This window comes from Leptonychotes weddellii, chromosome 1, assembly GCF_054177405.1.
Source record: "Leptonychotes weddellii isolate Sample4059 chromosome 1, ASM5417740v2, whole genome shotgun sequence".
NCBI lineage: Eukaryota > Metazoa > Chordata > Mammalia > Carnivora > Phocidae > Leptonychotes > Leptonychotes weddellii.
In genome coordinates, this window is record NC_138369.1 from 15,570,512 (window position 1) to 15,589,252 (window position 18,741).

The 18,741-nt window shown below is 56.0% G+C and overlaps 1 protein-coding gene across 2 annotated transcripts in view; it reads left to right on the top strand.

Moving 5' to 3' along the window:
- BSN (bassoon presynaptic cytomatrix protein) overlaps positions 1–18,741 on the top strand; it is a 90,585-nt gene that overhangs the window by 43,820 nt on the left and 28,024 nt on the right. For both annotated transcript variants that reach the window (XR_014144725.1, XM_081817721.1), the window contains exons 2-3: positions 4,114–4,522; positions 17,278–18,162. Coding sequence is in view for 1 of the 2 variants with exons in the window: in XM_081817721.1 (XP_081673847.1) it covers positions 4,114–4,522; positions 17,278–18,162 (1,294 nt within the window). In the remaining variant the exon portion in view is untranslated. The remainder of the gene's footprint in view (positions 1–4,113; positions 4,523–17,277; positions 18,163–18,741) is intronic.

Here is an 18,741-nt window from a genome sequence, read left to right on the forward strand (position 1 = left end):
TGTTTCTGGCATCTCTTCTGCTCCCATAGATGTTGGTGCTCCCCATGAACCTTTCCTAGACCACTGCTCTCTGTGTGATCTCTGTCCCTCAGGCTTGCCTGTGAATTGAACCCTTAACTCTCCCCAATAAAAATATCTGGACTTATCTGAATTGAATCCAAGCTCTGACCCATCTCTGGATGTCTCTTGCACCCACCTGCCCACATCAACAAAACCAAACCCAACCTTGTGATTTTGCTTTTTCATGCCCCATTCCCCACCCACCAATTGGCTTTTCTCCCTGAATTCCCCATCTCAATCAAAAGGACCACTCCTCCCCGGGCCTCAAGCCAGAATACCCCCACTGAGCCTTCCTTCCCTCTCACCCCATGGACTGTCTCCTGGGCTAGTGCCTTATTTTCACTGTTTCCCTGCCTCCACTGTCTCCTTGACACAGACCCAGAGCACACAACCCTGAGATCAAGAGTCACTTGCTCTTGTGACTGAGCCAGCTGGGTGCCCCAGAGCTGAATTTTATTTTATTTTATTTCATTTTATTTTATTTTTTAAAGATTTATTTATTTATTTGAGAGAGAGAGAGAGGGAGTGTGTGCATGAGTGGGGGGGGGGAAGGGCAGAGGGAGAGGGAGCGAATAGCAGGAGATGAGGCCAGAGGGAAAGGGGCCATATCTCACGGGGCTTCAGAGGCCATTGTAAAGCCTTTGGCTTTTCTTCTGGGAGGGAAAGGAAGTGTTGGAGGGTTTAGACAGAGGAGGGAACTGGCTGACTTATGTATGTAAGGGATTATCCCGGCTGCCATGTAGAGGAGACCACAGAGGGGTGAATGGAAGCAGCCAGGCTTGTGCAGAACTGAAAAGAGAGGACGGTGTCCTGAGCGAGGTGGAGCGTGGAGGCAGTGGGAGTGGTCAGACTCTGAAGCCAACAAGATTTACTGATGATTGACATAGATGGGAGAAGAAGGGGTGAGCGATGGCTCCCAGGGGAGGCTGGGAGGTGCATGTGTAGGGGAAGATGAGAGCTCAGCTTGGACACACCAGGTTAGAGATGCCTATATATGTGCGATGTCTCAGTCAGGATGCAGAGTTGGCACTTAGACCAGTGAAGGGCTCAGGGAAGAAGTCTGGTCATTGTCACTGGGTAGTGGGATTTTAAGCCTTGAGTCTGGGTGGGCCCTGAGACCCAGGATTGTGTGCACTCAGAGAAGACCGGGTCCCTCCAATGTGAGGATGGGGTTCTGGGGCTGGGGGAGAGTTTAAACCGGTGTGGCCAGGAGGGAGGAGGAGGTGTTCCAGAAGGCAAGTGGAGAACTTATCTCAGGAAGGAGGGAGCACTCAGCACTATCACGTGCTGCTGCTGAAGTGGGATCAGGAACTGAGAAGTGACTGTGGGACTGATAACGTGGAGGCCATCGGTGACAGTGACCCAAGCATTTCCTGTGGAAGGGTGTACAGAAGCCAGGTGGGCCTAGGATGAGAGGAGGGGAGGGGAGGAGAAAAGAGATGGACAGGTAGCTAAAGGCGGAAGTGGGTCAAAGTTAGTTAGTTAGTTAGTTAGTTATTTTTGTGGATGGGAGAAGCATGTTTGAATGGCAATTGAAGTCATCCAGGAGAAAGGGGAGATAGATGATGAAGGAAGGGGGAGGATTTGTGAAGGTGAGAAGTGGGGGCAAATACTGGGGGATAGACATCAAGAGGCTGGGGATGTGCCCCTCCCCCTCCAGCAGCTCCCCCTTTCTTAGGGAGACGGCAGGTGGGTTGTCAGTGAAGAGAGGGAGAGACATGTTGGAGGCTTGAAGATCAAGGGGAGAGGGTGAGGAATCATCCAGGAGGTCGGGAAAGTGAAGGGTTGGCAGGGAGCCCTTGCAGGACGGACTTTGCTGGGGGGGCAGAAGGCACTGTTTGTTTCTTCACTGTCACTACAGCTAGGCTGAAAGCTAACTTGAATCTGGACCTCTGTCATAGAAATTTTGTCCCCAGAAAGACTACACTGTGATGCAACATTGAATTAAAATGCCGTCATGTACACGGAAGATTGCCTGTCATGTATCAGGCAATTCACATACAGTAGAGATGGCTACATTCCTCAGGAGACTCTGCAGACCCTGCGCAGCCTGGGAAAGGGCTGCAGCCCCTCCACGTGATGGAAGGAGCTCTCAGTAGCTCCTGATTAGCTTTCAGGGGCGTTTTTGTTTTTGTTTTTGTTTTTAATTTTAATTCCAGTATAGTTAACATACAGTCAGGAGGTGCTTTTCAATTCCAGCCCCACGCCTGGGTGGCTCAGTCACTTAAGTGTCTGACTTCGGCTCAGGTTATGATCTCGGGGCTCCTGGGATCAAGCCCCACGGCAGGCTCTAAGGTCAGTGGGGAGTCTGCTTGTCTCTCTTCCTCTCCCTCTGCCCCTCCCCCTGCTCATGCTTTCTCTTTCTCAAATAAATGAAATCTTTAAAAATAAATAAATAAAAAAGTAAGTAAATAAATAAATAAATTTCAGCCCCAAATCATTCAAATAAAAGATGGAACTATGAACTTAACCAAGCGGGAATCTTTCTTTACCTAGAGATTAGTTCACGGGAAGGCCCTGGAGCGCAGGTTTCAAGTGTGGCCCAGAGATGTTGCGGCCACCACATCCTGGGCCTCACAGCTGATGGCAAGGTGGCCCAGAGGGGCTAGACTCAGGCTCTGGTGATTCTACTGAAGAAGAAAGCGGCAGGTCCGTGAGACTGGATAGATGGGTGTATGCTGTTGTGAGTTGATGAAAGAAATATTTGATAGACACGTAAGAGTGTTTCTTTTTTCTGGAAGAGTCTTTGTTAGACCAAGGGTGCGGCACTCCCTCCCCCCACCACACACACACACTGTTCCTCAAAAAGGAGGAAAAGCTGCAGACTGTCTTGGAGCGGGTCTCCCCAGGGGGGCTCCTGGTCTCCCCTCTGAAGTGGCTTGTCCTAAGAGGTTCTACCAGTTGGCAAGCAGAGGGCTTTCATCCAGGGGCAGCAAACTTCAAGGCCCCTCCTGTCAGTCAGGCCCTAGGAGGTCAGGGGGCACCAGGGCAGAAGGCACCAGGGCAGGCCCCTCGCAGGCTGCTGTGGCCTGGCCTCCACAGTGGATCTCAGCCGGTCTAGCCTGCCTGCTGAGTGCCAGGATCCACCCCAATGAATACAGACTGAAGCAAGGATAGAATTTCAGGGAAGCAGTACAAAGCATTGCCTTTGGCTTTTTGTGCTCAGTTTCTTTCAAATTAGAAAAGGAAAATTGGGAAAAGGAAAATAAGGAGACAGAGTTTAGCCTAACAGTTTGACTTTCTACCTCACTGAACTGCTCAAGTCTGCTGGCTCTTCTGCCAGCTGCACCAGGTTGGGATGGAGATGGGGGGTCAGGCACGTTGGACCTCCCTCAGTGGTTCCTCAAGGGCTGGATCCTAGGACTCCAATCCCCCCCGGCCCCAGCCTTGCACTAACGGAAAGTAACACCTCACCCATCTCCATGGACTTGCTCTAGCATCGGGCCTGGTGGTGGACTGCCAGAAAGAAGGTTCCTTTGTCCCTGCCGGAGACGGCATTAACTAGTCATTGGGATGCCTCCCCCACCCATCTCCAGCTGTCTGGGGTCAGCCTTTGAAGGGGACAATAGCTCTGAACTTGAGCTGCATGTTGGGATCACCTGGGGAGGGAAAGATACGAATACCAGGGTCCTGCCCCCACAGGTTCTGATGTCATTTGTCTGGGGTATATAGTCTAAGAGTCAGAAATTTAAAAATCACCCCAGGTGTTTCTAATGTATAGGTCTAGAACCTTGGTACTCACCATGTCGTCCGCAGACCATAGTCTAGGGAGGTTGTTAAAAATGCAGCTCTCACCCTAGACTTATTGAATCAGAATCTGCACTTTATCAGGACGAAAGAGGGGAACTCACGATCCTACCATGTGGCCTGGTGCTGAGGGTTCGAGTGGGAGATGCTTGTCAGGACTCAGCAAACGGTGGCCGAGAAGATGCCACTGGGCAGGAAGAGGAGGGTGGAATGGGGCTTGGCAGGGCCACCTAACTTGATAGAGCCCTCTACAGGCTGCTTCTCTGAGAAGTGTCTCTAACGCAGTCATTTTCAATGTCATTTCAGCGTTTCCAGGAGACTGGACCCCAAGGAGCCCCCGGGTAGCCAGAGAGCAGCTTCCCCAACCCCGAAGCAGGCTTCTGCTACTGCTCCCGGTCGCGAGAGCCCCCGGGAGACAAGGGCGCAGGGCCCAGCAGGCCAGGAGGCTGATGGCCCCCGCAGGACGCTGCAGGTAGACAGCAGGACGCAGAGATCAGGGCGGTCCCCCTCTGTGTCACCGGACAGAGGCAGCACCCCCACATCACCCTACTCCGTCCCCCAGATCGCCCCCCTTCCCAGCAGCACGCTGTGTCCCATATGTAAGACCTCGGACCTCACGTCGACCCCCAGCCAGCCAAACTTCAACACCTGCACCCAGTGTCACAACAAGGTCTGCAACCAGTGTGGGTTCAACCCCAACCCTCACCTCACCCAGGTAACCACCTTCTGCGCCGGCTCCCCCCACCTACCTTCCCATGTCTCCCTCGGTTCCCTTCCCCCCGCCTTTTTTTTTAAAGTAGGCTTCATGCTGAGCATGGAGCATAACCGGGCTTAAAATCACAACCCTGGGATCAAGACCTGAGCTGAGGTTGAGTCGGACACTTAACTGACTGAGCCATCCAAGGGCCCCTCCCTTCCCCTCTTTACCCAACTCTCTTTTCCTGGTCATTTCCCTTGGCCACCAGAATGTGTGTCTTCCTGGCTCCAAGATGTGGTAGCAGAGAACAGACCTGGTCGCAGATCTCCTGAGGGATTCCTGCACCTCCTGAAACCGCGGGCAGAGTCCCAGCAGAGAAGATGTTTTCTTACCCAGTGCAAGTTTGACCCAGAAAAATGGCCTCAGAAAGGGCCAAAAACAGGCTTCTGGGCAACTTTTCTCAATGGATACTCATCTGGAGAGGGCCACAAGCAACTGCAGGCTGGAGGGGAGGCAGATTTGCCTGGCCCCAGGCTGGCCTTTCTCCCTGACAGTGGGCACTGGAAGGGGGTGCTGGTGAGGGAAGCAAGGTTTTAGGGGGGGCAGGAAACGGCCTTCCAGTTGCGCTCTGGGAAGCTTCTCCTCTGGTTTCCATTCCAGTTAGCTGGGGCCTGACGTGGTAGAGCAACTAGCCATTCCCAGGGAAACAACCTTGGGGTAGAGAACCAGGCTAGGAGCCAAGCATTCACAATGGGTGACAGTGTCCTACTCTCACTAAGAGGCCACTGCAGGGCCATTTCCACGAAATTGGCCTCCCTTTTGCCCCAGAGGACCCTGGGTCCTCAGCCCCACCCTGGCTTTGTTCAGGATGCTTTGGGTTGCTGGGGGATGCTCAGCCAAGCCCCTGGAGGCTCTTTTTGGTGACTTGGAGGCTGGGTGTCCCAGTGTACTAGTAGAGCTGGGGCCATGCCTCTGAAATGAACTAAGCAGGTTTGCTGGCTTCCCCCCTCTCCTCTGGGATAACCCGGAGAAGTCTCTAGCTCCTCCCCCAGGGCTCTGCCCTTGGGCAGGATGGAGCATGGCTGGCTACAGGCAGAGGCATGGCTGCGTCTGGGACTATCAGCAGCCGGAGCCATTTGGACCTCGTGGGTGGGGGGACGAGTGAGAATAATTGTTCGCAGGTCGGGGTCTATTTGTGACATGAGGTGCCGTGGGTGTGGGATGTGTGGTTTGCGAGAGGTAAGTGTGAGCTTCTGAAGAAGGAGCTGCTGTTGTGGGGAGATGACTCAGTAGGTTTGGAGTCGCTCCTGGAGTGTGGGGGCTTCCTTGAGGAGGCGGGCACACTCGTGATTATTGCATCTGTGATTAGAAACAGGCCCGTCCCTGCACTGATGGGTTAGGTAAGTGTTGGGCCTTCAGCACTTAGAACAGTGTGACCCAGACCAGAGAAGCTCACCTGCGTTCTTCTGCCAGCGAGAAGCTGGAAGCACCTGGCCCCACGGGAACAGAGAGGTTTGGCAGGCAGGGACGAGATGCTGCTGTGGACCCCCCTATGGCCGCGCCCCTCTGGGTTCCAGCCTTCCTGAGGCGCTCACTCGAGCCGTAGGGCCTAAAGCCCTCTGGATGAGGTGGGCGGGGATCAAGGGAGAGCCATGCGTGGTACACTGGTTTCCTGGCGGGAAGCCCAGTCCTTGCCACGCAACAGGCTCCCCCAAGCCCAAGACCTTGGGTGAGGTGGGAAGGGAGCCAGCCTTTGATGTGCTGGGAAAAACAGCAGAGCGGGAGGACCTTGGCGATACTCAGTCCATCTGCCTCATTGTGCCGGGAGGAAGTGGAGGCTCAGGGCCAGGAAGGAAGGGGCCTCAGACTTACTGCAGATTCACCGTGTTTGGTGACGAGCAGGCCTCCCTACCAGGTACTTCGAGCAAATGCCGAGCCAGACAAATGCATTCGTTCTTTGCTATGAGGCTTCCCGGGCCTTCAGCATCCTGAATGACACCACGCAGCTCCAAGACACAGCTGTCGCCAGCAGCCTTTCCCAGACTTGCTTTCACAGAACATTGGGGACTGCTGTTCCATGGCATCAGTTTGGGAAACGCTGACCTAGTGCATTCTCCAGGTTCTCAGAACCTGGTGGATGCCTTTTTCTGAAGGGGTCTCCAAGCAGAACCTTTTCTTCTCCAGAATTGGCTTTCAGTGGGGTTCCTGTCAAGGTGAAAGAACCCTTGGCACATTTTCCTGAGAGGCCCGCATAGCCTAATTCTTCAGAGCTGTTGGCCTTGAGCAGAGTCACCTCCCTGGTCACATGTCCACGTAATGAGAAAACCAGTTTGTAGGTTTTGCTCACACACCTGCCGATCCACCCTGCTCAGAACCTGTTCTGGCACCTCTAACATGACATTATGTCAGCCAAGAAGGCCGTTTCTGGGATTACCCTGGTGTCTGTGGGCTGGGCTCCTGCCTGGCCTGAGGTTCTGGGCAGGACGAGGGGCTGGTTCTGGAGTGGGGTGCGTCTCGGTGGCAGCTGCTCAGGCTGAGCGACCTTTTCCAGGAAACCCAGCGCTGGTCCTCACGTCTCAGGAGGAGCCCTGCGAGAGTGCAACGGGAGGTGGCGCTGATCCCTGCACAGATGCATTGTGGACACTGGCCACTGGGGAGCATGTTGGGGACCTTGTCTGGGGGTGGGGGTGCGTGTCTGAAACTGCTGGTGTAGTGAGGCTCAGGCAGGGCTGAGGAGGGCTGGGTCCTGCGTTCTACCCAGAAGCTCACCAAAGCCTCATCAGGGCGGGTCAGCAGGATGCTCAGCTTCCTGCCGGCAGGAGTTCTAGAGAGGGACGAGGGCCACGCACGCGGCATGGAGAGTTTCACTGCTAATGCAGCTGCCCTTGGATATTTGGAAATGTGAGCATGGAAAACGGACCTTTCTTCCCAGGTAGAGAGAGAATCACTGGCTTGTCCCTCAAGTTGCGGCCCAGATGAGGAGGGTGACAGAGTCATTGTGCTGAATGGCTGGGTGAGGGCAGAGGAACAGAAAGGAGGGAAGAGATGGCCACTGGAACTCAGTGAATTTGTCTTTCCACCTCATGGCATCCGTCAGAGTCTTGTGACCTTACCTGGGTCTTTCAGAAACAGTAGACTGGGTGTGGAGAGGAGAATCACCTACAGGTAGAACAGTCCATCCCATTCGGCCAGAGCAGCGGCTGAGATGTGGAACCACTCCTTTCCTGGGCAGTGGGCCTGGGCTTCTCCTATCCGTTCCCAGTCTTCTCCTATCCGTTCCCGGTCTTCTCCTATCCGTTCCCAGGCCGCCCGGGGGCTCCTGCGCTCACACAGACGTGGTGCTTGCCGTTCTGCCCAGGCCCCGGATGGCCAGCTCTCGAGGCTGGGATGCCTTCGTTGGAGGATGCCCGCCCATGTACTCTGCTGGGCTTCTGAGGCCTGGAGCACGTTGAAACTGCGTGGAAGTCAGGGAAGGAGCTCAGAGCGCTCTCTGTCTATAGACCAGGAGACTAAGTCTTGGAAAGTCTTGGCCTATTCGGGGTCATTTGGAGCAGTAGAGCTGGGGACCCCGAATCAATAGCTAGCTCTCCGGCTTTCCCTCAGGGACTCTCAGGCACCATCTTGCCCATCCACCGTACACTTTTGCTCAGGTTGAGGATAGTTCAGAGCAGACAAGCCCATCTCAGCCACTCTTCATGGTGAGGCCATTTCTTTTTGGAGTTCTGCGGTCCTGGAGCTCAGGGCAGATGAATAATTTAACCTGTTTGAAATCGTGGCAAAAGACTGCAGGTTTCCTTGTGGGGGCTGAACATCTCTCACCACCCTTAAGAGGCCACCCCTGTGAGGATGCACTGACCAGGAGGCCACACTGACCAGGAGGCCAGGGGCATTAGCGTGTAAGCCCATTCCGTGCCCAGTAGTGGGGAAAAGGCAGGAAGATTGTTCTCTCCTCTCCCTGGATGTGAGTCTTTAGAAAAGTATCTTAACTTCCCAAATGTCCGATTTCTCTAAAAGAGAAGCAGGGGGCCAGGGACCAGCCTTGGTGGCTTTGCTGATGCCTCATGCCTGCCCGGGCCTGTTCGCCCAGCCCTCCACTCTTCAGTGACTTAACGTTCAGGCCTGCCACCCCTTTCTTCTCCAGGAGGGAGGCCCTTGTTGCACAAGTCAGCCTCTATCCTGGTAGCTGGGGATAGGAGAAGAGGCATGGCGATGAGCCTGCTGGGTGGAGTCTGGGAGGTGAGGTTTGGGTGGGCAGTGGGGGTGGGAGTGAGCTGCTGGAGAAGATGAGCAGTGGCCAGGGGCAGCCCGGATCTGCCAGTCCTCTCAGGGGCCTCCCTGCCCCTCTTGGAGCGGCCCGGCAGCACATCCTGGCCTGGGAACTCCTCCAGATAGGAGTCCGTCCTCACGCTAGGAACAGCGTCACACAGGGAGGGCTATGCAGACTCGGGGCTGGCTCGTGCCTGTGTTTCCAGATCTGACTGGCAGAATTGTCCCAGAGCACCACCTCCAGCGAGGCTACAGCCCACACCTGGGAGGCCCACCCTCTGCCCCATCCCTAGCCTTCCAGGTTCAGGCAGCCTGTCTGAGCTCATCTGCCTCCCACCTCTGTTGCTCTAGTCAGAATCGCTCAGAAGCCCCTCTAAAAAACTACAGAAGAATGATCGTGGTCTTTCTTCACCTATTCCAAGGTCTGGACTTTGCCAAGACCAAGCCGAAGGTGTATAATCCATTGCGCACCCCCCTTCATCCCCACTCCATCGGCAAGCCATGGTGGGTGGTGTGGAGAAGGGAGGGAGATAAGCAATGGCCATAAGGCTTCCCTCTATTGCCTGCAGCCCACTCCTTTCCGGCAAGGGCCGGGCGCCAGATGGCCCGGGGGAGGTGCTGCGAGTGCAGCACGGATCCTCCACTGCAGCCACCGGCCTTGTCCCCTTCCCTCTGTTCCTTCCTGGCCACACCGCCCCATGGGCCAGTCGGGGGTGAGGAGCAGGTGTTAGGAGGACATAGATGGGCAGTGGGCTGAGGAGAGGCAAAGGTGTCCCCCTCCTTCCTGGGCCCAGCAGGTGTCTGCACACGTGCCCAGCCTTCCCTTCTCCACCTCCACACCAAAAGGACGTGGGTCTCCAGGTGGCAGGCCCTTTGGGGAGCCTTTCTCCCACAGTACGTCTAGTCCTTGGGCAGTTTGCCTTGAAGAAGCCAGTCTCCAGGTCAATAGGGAAATGCCCGCCAAGCTCAGTCGGTCCTGGACAACCTGCCCTGCTGCCAGTCCCTGCTCCCAGGACACAGAACGCTCGACCTGCCTGCTTGGACCACTGCAGGACAGATGCCAGCACCGCTGGGGACATGTGGAAGAGACGGCTCTGCAGGAGTGGGAGCTATTTCGTAGCTGCAGCTATCAGGCACAGAACTCCCTCTTTTAGCTACAAAGGGGGCCATATGTACCATTAGCAAAGAATGAACGTGAAATGAATTCAGAGCCGAAACCTGAGATTTTATTCCTGAAAAACCTGCCTTTATACGTGTGGGCAAAAGAAACAGAATGGGAAGAGAATTGAGTAAAAATGGTAGGAAAAAAGGAGAAACAAGTAAAGTGGAAACAGGGAGAAGGAACAGAGGGGAGAGGCAGGAAAGGGAGGTGATGGAGAAAGCCAGAGGCAGGAAGGGGCAGGGAGGCAGGAGAGCTCGGTGAAGTCACCAGCTGCTGGTAGACTGGGGCAGGCCTGCCTGGATCCACCATTAGAAGGGCGCCCTCTCCCTTCTTCTCATCCTTTCCTTCCCCTGTAATTGCTGTGGAGGCCTTATGTGAAGCCAGGAACTGTCCTTGACACTGGAGAATCAGGTAGAACTGAAGCAGCTGTGTTGCTCAGCCCTGTGGAGCCTGTAGGCCAGAGGGAGAGGCGGCCCTTCTGATAACCACCCAAGCAAACACACAATCAACACCTGAGGGTCAGCTCTGAGGAGGACCAGAGGGAGGCCAGGGGGCTTGATAGGATGCTGCAAAGAGACTCTTAGTGGGTGGGTGGGGCTTCTACAAGGAGGGGACATTAGACTGAAGCTGGACCGGGGAAAGGTGGGGCCCGGGGAGGCCTGAGGGGAAGTGCATGGTGTGTGTGAGGGTGGCTGGGGTGCCATGAGCAGGATCAGAGGGCCTGCAGCTCCTGCTGGGGTCTGTAGATGGGATTTCAAGGGTATCGGAAAGTGGCAGTGGGAAGGTCAGATGTGCATTTAAAAACATCTCTTTGGGGGTCACCTGGGTGGCTCAGTCCGTTGAGCGTCTGACTCTAGGTTTCAGCTCAGGTTGTGATCTCAGGGTCATGGGATCAAGCCCCACATTAGGCTCCCTGCTCAGCAGGGAGCCTGCTTCTCTCCCTCTGCCCCTCCCCCTGCTCTCTCTCTCTCTCTCTCTCTCTCTTAAATAAATAAATAAAACTTAAAAAACGAAACAAAAAAAGCCCCACCTCTTTGAAAATTAATAACGGTGATGATTGTACGTTATGAATGTAATGAATGCCACTGAATTGTACACCATTTAAAATGGTCAGATGGTCAATTTTATGTTATGTTTATTTAACCACAAAACTCTCAACACCGCCCCCCCTCCTCTGGCGGCCATGTGGAGATCCCCCCGTGGGGCGGGGCTGGCTTCCAGGAGCGGGCTGGGGCGGTGGTGATAGTAGTGGAGGGCCTTGACCAATTCCTGGTGGATTTTGGAGACTAAACAGACAGGTTTGGGACATGTGTTGGACACGGGGGCTAGGCGCTAGAGATGGAGAATGTTTCCATTTGGGCCATGTCAACTTGGAGGTGCCTGTGAGCCTTCAGGTGGAGTTCAGTCGGCTGGCCTGCAGACCTGGGACCCCGGCACGCAGTGCACAGGTCGGGGCTGGAGACCTCTGAGACCCACAAGCATATTGCCATCAGTATACTTCACACTAAACACTTCAATAAGCATATCATCAGCTAGAGTTTAGTATTTATTTAAGGCGTGTGGTTTTATTTTTCAGTAAAATGTACCTATGATGAAATGTACAGAGCTCAAGTGTAGCATTCAGTGAGCTTTGACAAAAGCATGCAGCTGTGTCAGCCAAACCCCTCTCTCAAGGTGAACATCCCCGTCACCCTAGAAAGTCCCTTCAGGCCCCGTTCCTGTCCATCCCCACCCCTCCTCCAGAGACAACTGCTGTTCTGATTTTTCTCCACCATAGATGAGTTGTGTCTATTCTAGAGCTTCATATAAATGGGATCGCACAGAATGTGCTGTTTGGATAAGGTTTCTTGCACTCAGCGTAATGTTTTTTGAGGGTTGTCTACGTGGACAAGTCTTAAGTAGCCTGACTGAGAAGGAGAGGAGAGAGCCCAGGCAGTAGTAGACAGGAGAGGGTTCTGGGAGGCAGGTGACAATGGCACTAAGTTCTGAGAGAGGCAAGGGGTGCCTAGGGGTGTGGGGGAGAGGGTGTGCTTGAAGGAGTGGGACCCCCCCCCCCAAGGAGGCAGGTCTGGATCCTGAGTGTGGAGGAGGAAGCCTAATGTGTGGCTCCTCTTGAAGACATCGGAAGCAGGGCAATGGTTTGAGCCAGAAGGCAGGGGAGGGGGGCAGGCAGGGGAGGAGGGCAGGAGAAATTGAACCAACCATTGTGGACAAAAGCTTCCTGGAGAGAGGGAGTGAATGAGTTAGCCAGGCAGCTCTAGTGCCCCAGGAGAAGTTGGGACAGAAGTCAGTTTACGGTGGAGCCCATTTGCCTGGTGCCCATTTATCTGTTTGGGTAGAGGCCCGGAGAAAACAGGTGTGTGGTTGGATCTAGTTCTGAAGCAGACATAGGTCAAGAGAGCACAGACATTTGGCAGAGTGACTGCATGATAGACCATAGATTCAGCTGGACAGGAAGAGATGTGAAGGCAGAGGCTCGGCGGGTGGGGTCCACACGAGGCCCAAGGACTGCTACAGTGGGGAGGCCTGAAGTGACCTAGAAGGCTGGAGGAGGACGGCACAGGGTGATTTTGGAGGAGATGGTTTGGGGTGATAGTGAGTTGGAGGGTGAGACTGAGGGATAGCGCTGTTGGCTGAGTCAGCCCAGTGGCTGCCATCTGCAGTGACTGTCACGTCAGTTCAGTGGAAACCTGGGAGACACCGACCACAGGGCGTTTGGGAACTAGTGGCCCTGATGGTGGGGCCTGGAAGGCAACAGCAGCTAGGAGGGGAGAAGGGTGGGGAAGCCAAGGGCTAAGCCCCAGGGGTCCCAGGGATTTTAAAGGGAGGGTGAGTGGTTACCACATTCTGAAGTCCAGGGAGGACAGTTTCTCCTGGAGAGGTCGATGGGGGACCAAGAAGAGTGTGTGTGTGTGTGTGTGTGTGTGTGTGTGTATGGAGTTTGGGGAGCTGGCTTGGTCAGAAAAGGATGTTTTACAGGGCACAGAGGAAGGCCTGGAAGGGAGGGGAGGCCATCTAGGGGAAGCTGGGAAGAGTTGGACACCAGAGGTGGAAAGGCAGGTGTTTGTAGGAATCAGCAGGAGGATGGGTTCTTTCCGTTTCATGGAGCTCCAGGCCAGTGAGGCCTTCAAGCCCCCAGCAACAATTAAATTCAGCCTCCACTTCCCAAATCCTGGCCTCACATGCTGGGCAGTTTCCCAGGGCCTCCCCGATGGGCCATGCCTGGCCGATTCATTCATCCAGCTCTGCATTAATGTGCCCCACCCTTTGGGGCCCTGTGGCACCTGCCTGCCCCTAAGCCTGTGGGCAGCCAGGTACTGGATGGGGCAGGTGGTGTGTCCAGTGCTGGGGGGAGAGTAAGGGGGAAGGCCAGCCCCGATTCCCTGCTCCGGACCATCATTGGTCCAGGGGCCACAGTGGGACATGTGCCCTCTGTTGAGGCCTGGCCAGTGACTCACAGTGCAGAAGAGAATGGAAAGCCACACTGGCCGGTGGGACCCTCCCAGGAACCAACAGGGAAGCCTTGTTTTTAAGCTGTTTCTGTGATGTTTGAACTTGTACCAAAATGGAAAAAAGCACGGATGCAGCATCAGGCATGTCAGTGCAGTGATCCGACCACCGAATGCCCTCTCTCCTGGGGAGGGCTAGGCCTCAGAGGCAAGCCGCCGCTCTCTGCAGGAAGGCAGGCTAAGGGATGTCTGTGACCCTCCTTCTTCCTTGCTGGTGGGGAGGCAGGAGGGGAGAGTGGAAAGAGACTCTGTTGCTGCTGGGGGCCCTCAGGACCTGCTGGCAGCCTCGGAGGTGACCGTGCGGCAGGCTCCATCTCGGGAGCGGAAGCATGTTTCCTGGGCAGCATCCTTTCGGGCTAGATATGGCAAGCAAGTCTGGGCCCCTGCCTTTGGGGCTGGGACACAGGGTGGCAGGTCTCAGTGCCACCAGTGTCCCTGTGGGAGAGATGTAGAAGCCCCTCCCCCACAGTGCCCCCACTCCCCTCTCTGCCCCAGAGCCCAGTGCGGGGGGCAGTGGGGAGTGGTCACTGCAGATAGATCATGGCTGGCTGTTCCTTCAACGTGTGGTTCTCAGAGCCCCCAGCCTGGTCCACAGGCGGGCAGTGCTACCCTAGCTGACCTTCCATACACTGAACAGCTCAAGTGAGGGAGCAGCCAAGAAAGGCTCTTCTCGGGATGAAAGTCCCTTCAGAGCCAGAGCCCACGAGGCCCTGCCTTTCTGAATCCCCAGCAGGCTCCTGGCAGGGCAGGCAGAGGCTCTCTGTGGGAAGCCACTTTCCTACAGCTTCTGCTTCTCCCACTTCCAACGCGGCTCTTGGCCTGCACACCACACTGAGCCTTCCCATCCCTACTGCTGCTCAGGCCCCCACCGGGTTGGGGTGCGCAGGTGTCCACGCCTCTGAGAGGCCAGGATGGGCTTCCTTGCTGGCAAGAAGGGTCAGCCTGACAAGAGCTAGTGTCTGGCAGAGCTATTCACCTCAGTGTAGCCCTGGGAAGTCCTCTTAGCTTACCTCTGGCTCTTGGGACACGAGTTCTGTGGCTGATGGCCTGCTCATCTCCTGGCTCTGCCAGGTCAGGATCATGGAGGACTCTAAGAGAGATTTCCTGTCACACTAGTAGAAGGCCATTCCCTGTGATTCTGGTGGGCAGCTGGATTGGAGGGTACCAAGGAGTCACAGACACTGGTACAGATGAGGAAGGCTCTCACTGCCGCTGGTCCCAGGCCTGAGGAGTCTGCCACAGGCCTGGCCATGTATGCCCAGCCTAGGTGGGCAAGTGGGCTGGGGGTGCGGGGAGGAAGAGGCTGAGGCTGAGCTCCTCAGATCCAGCTCCTGACGATCTGTGAGGGAGGCTGAGGGAAGTCTTGCTGGGTTCAGAGAGCGCCCCTTCCGGTGTCCTCCCTGGGAGGCCTTAGTGGCGGGGGCCTGTCGGCCTGGGCCTGAGCCTGGGTGGGGCACAAAGAGGGCGTGGTCAAGGCTCCTCACCGTCTAGAAGAGGCTGGATAGAAATAGCTGTGCCCATCTGGGCTATGAGTCACCGAGGGGCGTTTTAGCAGTTTCTTGGAGAGGTTCTATTTTAGGTGAGTGCCTGTGACAGCCTGGGTGACGGAGGCTGGGTAAGGGAAGGTTCTGGTGGTGAGTGCAAGAGTTTTAGCACATGCCCTTATTCAACCCTGTCCAGAACCTGAAGGAGGGTCACTCTGAAGTCCCAGGATAAGGAGCTTTACTTCACGGATCCGTCTTCTCAGAAGGTCCTAGAGCGTGCTGTGGCCTGCAGGTACACGATAGCAAGGGAGCCTTGGGGTGTGCCTGGGCACCCGCTCCAGGAACTGAATCTGTGGCTACTGCCTGGGCCAGGGCCTGGGCCTCCCCTCCAGGGCTCCCTCTGAGGGTGAGCAGAAACAGCTTGCCCCTGGGAGCTCCTGCTCTTATGGGAGTGAGCCCTCCCTAGCCAAGAGGGACCTTTCTAAAGGGATCTTTGGACTGAGTCCCAGGGGTGCAAATTGTTTCCTGGGAGGCTTTCTCTGTCCAAGTGCAGACAGGTCTGGTTGAAAAGGAGGAGCCTCCTCACTGGGGCACTGAATCTCCAATCTCATGGCTTTGGCCTTATGGGAACTGTGCCCCCTATTAATAGGCTGTTGGGATTAATCCCACTGCAAGCCTCTCTGGAATGGGCCCTGCTCTGTGCCCCGTGGCGTGCGACACAGCCTGCACAGTCCTGAGAACCCCTCAACAAGAGCTCACGAGCTGGGTGGGGGGACAGGAGACTACCCAGAGAAACATATTGGCAAATACTTCGGGAAAGAATGAGCACTGTGACGAAAATAAACTAGGTGATTAGCTACAGCGTGCCTGGGCGGTACGTTAGATTGTGTGGCCAGAGAGGGCCCTGATGGGGAGATCTAAGGCCCGTACAGCTGGCCAGCCCAGGGGCAGAGAAAACTGTGAGCTCAGAGGACTACTGCGCAGAACAGGAGGCCCAGTGTACCTGGGCTGAGACCGCTAAGGGGGGATGGCTGGGAAGGAGGCCAGAGAGAGGGATGGGCTGGGCATGGGCCATGGTGAGTTCCCATGGTATGCATGATGGGACTCCACCAAGGGATTTGAGCCTGTAAGTGACATGCTCTGATCTGTATGTAGGTTTTTTGGTGGAAACAAATATCATTGGCTCATGTAACTGGAAGGCCAGGGGTAGACTTAAGGCGTAGCTGAATCCAGGGAATTAAACAAAGTCATCGGATCTGCTCCTTTCTCCTTACCTTGGCTCCACTTCTGAGTCTATTGATGTCATCCTTAGCATCTCTCTGGATGCTGGGAAAGAAGGCAATTGACCACCCCACCGCTACATTCTTCTAGGAGCAATCCCAAAGGCAAAAAGACCCTCTCTCCCCTGTTGTTCATTTACAAGTAACATGGGTCAGCCCTGTTTGCAAGGTCACACGCCCAGCCCCGCAGCCCTTGCTGAAACCAGTGATTGGCCCAACCCGAGTCTCACACTCACTTTACTCAGGGAGGCGTTGATGCAGAGAGGAAACTCCGTGTCCATCGCAGGAATAGCGACACGTGCTTGTTTGTTCTAGAGGCACAGATTATCCCATTTTCTTAAAAAATGCATCTTTTGCTTAAGGAAAAAAAAAAAAAAGGCTTTTTCATTCTACTTACATCACCACTGACATGGCATTACTTTGCTTTCCAGATTGTTCACATCCATCTTGTGTCCTCAGCTAGGCTCCAGGCTCCTCCAGGACAGGGGTCATGGTTTCTTTTTATTTTCTATGCCTCCCTCTCCCTCCTGTTACTCTTCATTTATTTATTCCTTCTGCACGTTTTTAACGGAACATCTATTGCATCCCAGGCACTGTACCAAGGCCATCCTTTTTGTCTTGGTTTATGTTTTAAAAGATCAAGCTGGCTGCCGTGTAGAAATGGCCCAAAGGGGGCAGCAGGGGGAGGAGAGTGACCAGTTGGAGGCTTTGTGGGTCATTGGTGGGGGGGGCATGGGGATGGAATGATGTACACGGATCAGAGGTACAGCCGGCGGGCAGCGGGGAGGACACCTGCGCAGAAGGGTCCGGCAGGCAGCAGATTGGTTCTTGGGGCGTGGGGAGTGTGTGACTACCCCTGTTCTGCTCCACGCACCTGGCAGCTCCCAGGGGTGGGGGCCGTGCCATCGGTCCCTTCAGCTCTGTCCCCTGGCGACCCAGAAACCCCTGAGCAGGCCTTGTTGCTCCTGCCTATGCTTGGAGCTGACCCTGGCTGCCGTGGGGCCCACGGTGACCTGAGCTATGGGCACCACCAGTCCTGACGACCCTGATGACCATGATGCTTCCTCCTCAGGTGAAGGAGTGGCTCTGTCTGAACTGCCAGATGCAGAGGGCTCTGGGGATGGACATGACCACCGCGCCTCGCTCCAAGAGCCAGCAGCAGCTGCACTCCCCAGCCCTGTCTCCTGCCCAGTCCCCAGCCAAACAGCCCCTGGGGAAGCCGGAGCCAGAGAGATCGCAGGGCCCAGGGGCACCACAGCCCGGCCCCTGCCAGGCTGAGACAGCCAGGGCCACCACAGTGCCGGGGCCTGCCCAAGCAGCTGCCCCTCCGGAGATGGGGAGAGCGTCTCCTCAGCCCCTTCTCCCTGTCAAGCCTTCCACAGCGGAGCCCAGGCCACCTGCAGGAGAGGCCCTGGCCAAAAGTGCTACCACGGTGCCCTCGGGGCCTGGTGCTGCTGAGCAGACCCAGGAGGGCCTCACCGGGAAGCTCTTTGGCCTTGGTGCATCCCTGCTGACCCAGGCGAGTACCCTCATGTCTGTGCAGCCTGAGGCTGAGCCCCAGGGCCAGGCTGCCCCCAGCAAAGGGCCACCTAAGATCGTCTTCAGTGATGCCAGCAAGGAAGCTGGCCCGAGACCCCCAGGCTCAGGGCCTGGGCCTGGGCCGGCACCTGGAGCCAAAACCGAGCCTGGAGCTAGAACAGGTCCTGGACTGGGACCTGGAGCCCCGGCAAGAACTGGGGGAACCACCAGTCCAAAGCATGGCAGAGCGGAACACCAGGCCGCCACCAAGGCCACTGCCAAGCCAAAGACCATGCCGAAGGAAAGGGCCACCTGCCCACTGTGCCAAGCTGAGCTCAATGTGGACAGCAAGGGTCCCGCCAACTACAACACCTGTACCACCTGCAAGCTCCAGGTGTGCAACCTGTGTGGCTTCAACCCCACGCCCCACCTGGTAGAGGTAAGAGAGCTGGACCAAGCGTGTTCCCTTGGGCCTTGGCGAGGGGCCAGCACCTGGAGTAATGGGCCCTCCCGGGAGGCCTGGGAGCCAGAAAGGGCTGCAGAGAGCCGGGTCTTCAGCTGTCGCCAGGCTGCCCCGCCACGGCTGCAGGGGGGTGTGCTCCCTTTCCTGTCCCTGCCCCGTGCTTGTTCCACTCAGAAAACTGACTGGCACAGCGGAAGGCGGAACGGTGCCCACTGCCTCTGACTGGCTGACTGGTGCCCCGGGGCCAGTCCCAGAGGTCGCCAGGCTTGGGAAGCCTGAACTGGCCGCCCCATTCCCAGCTCTCCTGGGCCTGGCCTCATGAAAGATGCTAATCTCCCCTGCTCGGGTAGGAAGAGCCTGAGGTCCTGTCCTGCCCTCAGTCTGAGCCACACAGGGCACTGAAGGGTTGTTAGGCAGAAGGCTGTGCCCCATTGCCCGGGCTCCAGCCCACCAGGGAGGATCCTCCCTCCATCCCGTCCTCTGAGGTTACAGATATTGATGCCCGCTTGTCAAAGCCATAGTCTTTGGGCCACATAGTTTCCTTTGGCTGGGCCT